This window comes from Schistocerca americana, chromosome 1 (assembly GCF_021461395.2).
Source record: "Schistocerca americana isolate TAMUIC-IGC-003095 chromosome 1, iqSchAmer2.1, whole genome shotgun sequence".
In the NCBI taxonomy this organism is placed as follows: domain Eukaryota; kingdom Metazoa; phylum Arthropoda; class Insecta; order Orthoptera; family Acrididae; genus Schistocerca; species Schistocerca americana.
Genome location: NC_060119.1, coordinates 476,129,406 through 476,135,176, shown reverse-complemented (window position 1 = coordinate 476,135,176; position 5,771 = coordinate 476,129,406). Strand labels below are relative to the sequence as shown.

The 5,771-nt window shown below is 54.0% G+C and overlaps 1 protein-coding gene and 1 non-coding gene across 2 annotated transcripts; both read left to right on the top strand.

Annotated features, from left to right (window-relative positions):
* Positions 1-442: 442 nt before the first annotated feature.
* LOC124564484 lies at positions 443-1,871 on the top strand. The gene is made up of 2 exons (XM_047131012.1): positions 443-463; positions 855-1,871. The coding sequence occupies exons 1-2, from the start codon at positions 443-445 to the stop codon at positions 1,869-1,871; spliced, it is 1,038 nt and encodes a 345-aa protein (XP_046986968.1).
* A 3,279-nt stretch (positions 1,872-5,150) lies between these two features.
* On the top strand, positions 5,151-5,338 carry LOC124553945. The gene has a single exon (XR_006968179.1). It is a non-coding gene; the product is annotated as a U2 spliceosomal RNA (small nuclear RNA).
* Positions 5,339-5,771: the final 433 nt, after the last annotated feature.

Below are 5,771 nucleotides of genomic sequence, written 5' to 3'. Positions count from 1 at the left end.
ATCATGAGAGTACACTATCACAGTATTTAGCAGTTAATTCTTTAACGTAATACAGTTAGGTGGTAAAAGTCATAAAATTGAAATCTCACAATGAAGAGCAACCTACCCCACTTTTACTTCCCAACAAGGAGCTACAGTAAACAAACAAGGAATCCCAGCTTAACTTCACAGCTACTTACCTTTGTTGATAGCGAAGATATTCTGTTAGTTGTGGCAACACTACTCTCTAGAAATTTCATTGCTGAAAAAAAAACGGCCACCGAGAATCCGAAACTATGCCAGGAGAGCCGCTTTTTATTTTCTGCAGTTTCCTAACTTCTTGAGAAAATTGGGTCTTTAAGTTATGCCACTTTCTTTGTACCTCTTTCACTGACGTGTCGAATATTGACGAGATTTCGTTCAATGCACACATCTTCTTCATTCTATCCTTAAAGTCCCGATTATGTACGTCCCAAATTTCGGGGTAGCTCTCCACGGCTTCAATAAAATTTTCTGTGTCCTGTTTCGTCCATTCTCGTTTCTCCTCCATTTCTGAAATTTGTTGGCATATAATACGTGAGATAGCTGCATAAAATTAAGTCACCACATTAAGTAAACTGTTAAATATGAGTGTTATGCAGACGACATACTATAACTTGCGCTTCCTACTTGCAGGAAATAGAAATAAATCCTAAAAGCTGCAAGTTACTTGCAGATAGCTCCTGCGTGGTGTTCACACTGGAAGCGGAAAACGTGCAGCAAGCAACTTCCGCAATAAATTGCTACGGTCGCAAGTCGACTTGGCGATAAGTTTACACTCGCAACTCGCGCGGCAAGTTCCTCCGCGCAAGTAAATTGCTGCAATATGTTGCTAGTGTAAACCCAGCCTAACGGAGAGGCAGCTGTGCTGGCTGGCGGCCCTGGAGAGCGGCCACGACCAGCCATGGGATGCATTCGTCAGGATCATCGAGAACTTCATCTCCGAGACCGCCGAGACGAAGCCACACCGCGGCCAGGGCCGCGTCGACGCTGCTGCCAATCCCCAGCGCGGTGGACGTGGCGCACGGCGTACGGCGGGCGCCGAGCGTCGCTACGACGCGAATGCAGCATCTGAAATTCAGAAGCTGTACCGCGCGGACCGGCGCAAGGCGATGCAGCGCGTCCTTGGCGAGATGTCGCCGTACTGCCAAAAAGATGGCAACGTGCTCAGGGAGCACTTCAGAAATACCTACACTAAAACCGACTTATCTGTTACAGATGCACCAGCTGCTGTCCCGGACTTTGCCGCTACCACGCCTCGTGATGTCAGCGAGGAGGTCCTGCCGCCGATCACCGCCACAGAGGTGCAACAACGGCTCCAGAAGGCTAGTAATACTGCTCCAGGGTCAGACGGAGTCACCTATTCAGACTTGCGACGTGAGGATCCTGGCTGCCATGTGCTAGCTAAGATCTTCTCGCGCTGCTGGAATGAGCGGAAGACTCTAGTGCAGTGGAAAGTATCCACTACCGTCCTCATCCACAAGAAATGGGACGTCTCGGACGTGACGAACTGGCGGCCTTTAGCATTGAGCTCAACCATCTCTAAGGTCTTTGCTGCAATCGTTGCGGATCGTACAACCCTCTGTGCAGAACGTTTGAACCCCCTCTCCCCAGAACAGAAGGGTTTCCGCACTTTTGGTGGCTGCTATTACTTCATCGTACAGACGGCGATTGATGATGCAAGGCGCAGGGGAGGCAAAGCATGCTTTGCTTGGCTTGATCTAGCGAATGCTTTCGGCTCAGTGCCTCACGCTCACCTCCTTGGAGTACTGAGCAGGATGGGACTACCAGAGCAATTGCATCAGCTAATTGCCGATGTTGCTCGACCCACGTCCGGACATCTGACGGACTAACGGAGGAGATTGAGATCTAGGCGGGCGTCAAGCAGGGCTGTCCACTGTCGCCCATTGTCTTCAATCTCGCGCTCGAGCCGGAACTTCGCGCCGCAACCTCGCTCAGAAATGTGTGGTATTCCGCTTTGCGGCGTCAGTGTGAGTGCACTGGCGTATGCGGACGATATCGTGCTTCTGGCGCGGGATTCAGAGGCGATGCAGACGCTCCTCAATGTTGTGGGTGAGGCGGGGACGTGGGCCCGGCTTGCCTTCAAGCCGTCGAAGTGTGCCACGCTTCACATCTGCCATCGTGAGACATTAGGCTCGGTATTCGCCCTGCAAGGGGGAGAGCCAGCCGTGCTCGGTGAGGGCGACGCCTACCATATCTCGGCGTCCCTACCGGGTACAAAGTCTCGCAGACGCCAACGGTTGCGATCGCTGCAATTCGACGTGACTTGGAGCTCCTGGACGCTTCCCTGCTGGCTCCCTGGCAGGAGATTGACGCTGTGCGTGTCTTCCTCCTCCCTAGGCTTGACTCATGCGGGGCAGAGCGGTACGCAAGGGGCCGCCGTCTGCACTCAAGTCAGTGAAAGCGGCTGTCAAATCATGGCTCTTCCTTCCACAGCGTGCTTCAACCGAACAGCTTTACCTCGCGCTGGGTGAGGGAGGATGTGGCCTAACGCCGCTCGCGGACGCTGCAGACATCTCCACCATCGTCCACGGCTTCCGCATGCTGCACTGCGACGACGCCACCGTCCGCGACATCGCCTGGGCCACACTATCCACGGCCGCGCGCCGCCGACTGGGGATGGAGCCGAGTTGATCCGACTTGGCCACTTACCTTAGCGGCAGCACTGAGGGCGACCTCGCACGAGACGGAGGCGACATCCAGTCGCTGTGGACACGTGTCAGGAACGCCACAAGGCGCCTAGCGCCGCGTGGCGTCACCTGGCGCTGGAGTGATCAACTGTGAGTTGCAGGTGGTCAGCGGCCGGCCCACCATCGCGGACGACGCGAAACATGGCGACATCGGAGGGGTGGCGCAGCCGGCCACGGAGGGGGAGGCGCCTGCGACTGCACGACACCTCGAAGATGGCGGCGATGGACCAAAACACGAAGATGACAGCGTGGGACGCACCGCCAACACTGGCGTCGAGCATGTCCAGGTGGGAGGGGGCGCCAAACGTCTTCTCTCGCGGACGCTCCGCGAGTGCCTGAGACAGCGCCTGCGCAACCTCCTACTCAGAAAACCTGACCAGGGGATGGTGTTCGAGTGCACCAGGGAGTCCACAGCGTCCAACCACTTCATGGCGGGAGGCAAATACACTCGCTTAGCAGACTGGCGCTTTATCCATCGCGCCAGGCTCGGAGTCGTGCCTCTCAACGGCTGTCGCCGTTTCTATGGGTGGGCAAACAATAACAAAGCCTGCTGACACTGGCCACAACAACGAGGCGCGCCCGCACGTAATCAACGCGTGTATGGTGCACTCAGCAGCCCTGCAGTGTCGCCACAACGCAGTCCTCAACCGCCTTGCGACAGCAGTCGCTGGGCGGCCAAGAAGAGGGAACACTGCTGTTCCTGACATTAGGATCAACCAAGCCGTCATAGGGGACAGCAGTGGGCTGCATCCGGACCTCATAGTAACTGACGAGGCCGCGAAGACTGTGACCATCGTCGATGTGACAATGTCCTTCGAGAATATGCGGATTGCGCTCGACAACGCTCGGCAACTAAAAAAGATTAAGTACGCCGACGTTGCGCGCGGATTAGCCGCTCGCGGCTATTCAGTCACTGTCGACGCCCTGGTTGTTGGCAGTCTGGGGGCGTGGGACCGTCAGAATGATGCTGTGCTTCGGCACTTAGGCATCGCCAGCCGCTACTGTGCCAACTGATGCGGCGGCTGATGGTGTCCGATACCATCAAGTGGTTCCGCGACATCTACGTGGAACACATCACTGGCCACCGCCAGTATGTGTCCCCCTAGGCTGTGGTATGCTCTGACGTCAGGCTGCGAGACCCTCGAGACTGCAGTCGTCGGAGAACTTCGAGGTTGGTGCCTTCGTGACGGCGGTGTCGAGTTTCTCCACGACGCGGCATCTGCGGCGCTACATCATCTTCGCGCCGCACTGCAGCAGTGCCGAGTCAGTAGCGGTGCGTGCGGTGCTGCCTGGTGCCCCTCCCTCCGTGGTGTCCGCCGAATATGGCCCCCACCTCGGTTGGCGCGGTGCTAGGCGGCGCCAAACGTGTGCCTACTGCCCGGCAGTCTCCAGCCATCGTGGGAAGCAACGTCCTCCTGCCGCGACACCCCAGTGATGTGTGCCGCAAGGCGGACAGAGGGGAGAAGTCCGGCTGAGTGTGACCCGCCTGCGTGCGTGGCGCACCAGCCGCTGGCAGCCGTGCATGTGCAGTGTGTTGTTAGGGCATGGAGAAGAATGGAATTAAAAATAAAATAGCTCCTAAATTAGTACCAAACCTTCCCCAGTCTGGGCCTCACAATATTTAGGTTAGAATAAGATTCAATAATTAAGTACGGTTAGAACCGTTTTCTATATATTTTAACTTAAAACTTTCTTCAAATATGTAACACTCGAATTGTATAGAGTCTTGAATATTATTCCTAAATTTATACTTCATAGTAATGTATCTTAAGAATTATCTCTGAAAATATGTTCTTACCAGCTTAATGTTGGCAAGGTCGGATACAAAACACACTGATATGCGATGTGTTTCCTTTAGTCATTGGTCTCCCAATGCCCGATTATGGCGAAGCTGCAGCGGCGGCCCCGGAACGTGGCCGGCCTTGCTGTGAGGGCAGCAACCGCTGGTGTTACTGCCGGACCCGCCCTGCATTGAATACTTCTCCCTCTTTTTCTCCCGATTTTTTGACTGAGGGTTGCGAGATGCTCAGGCCCCATCTGCCCCCTGCTCGATCGAGGGGAGGCGATCTGGAGCGAGGCAGATGCAGACCGGTCTCGTGTGTGTCCAGCCTTTGCTGTCGACACCGGCGGCACAGTTGGTAGCGACATATGAGCCTTCCACTCTGCTCGCTTTCCTTTTTTTTTTTTTTTTTTTTTTTCACAGCCGAGCTACGTCTGGGTTTCCACCGGGGCTGAACACAAGATTATGACACTTTCCATCTTGGCCGGAACACATTTCTGGGTCACACCAAGATCTTATATTCCTGAGATAATTCTTAGTTACGTCCGCCCAAAGTGTGACGCTCCGGTGTATGGCAGGCGCCGTTGAGCAACACCTCCGCGGCTGTTTCCAATCCTTACCGAATGTGAACCTTTCCTAAGTTCCTTTCCAAGTATTACCTCAATGACTAAGAAATCTGTTCTTATCAGCTTAATATCTGATACGTCCTGCATCGCAGGACCAGAATATTAAACTCGTTTTTGGCTCATGACAGAGTGCTAGGGGCTTGCTCCACCTCTGTCGCGGGTTGGTCCGGCATTGCAGTACCGCCGGGAACGGCCCACCTAAAATTAATTAAAACACAGCCTGAAATGGGTTAATGCTCTGCAGTGATAAGATATTCCGCTGGTAGCAAAACTTGTCGTAGTTGTCGATGTGCCCAGTAGTTAGCTGCTTACACACCACGTTTTTTTTTAATTAAGATTATCGTAAGTATATACATATTTTTTTTGCGTTTAGCCGGACCGCTCTTGCAGCCGCATTACATTAGGCTGGTAATTTATGGGGGCACAGAACAGTGCGTTCGCATGCCTCGTTGGCGTCTCTTATGGTCATGCCACAGATAATTTTTCTAAATTTTTTGGAGTTACATACATAGCTCATCGCGGAAGTCGTTGCCGCCGCCGCCGCCGCCGCCGCCGCCGCACGCACGCACGCAGAATACGTGTAGACACACACACGCAGTAGGTGGTTGACGATATAAGCACTCGGCTAGGTGTAGT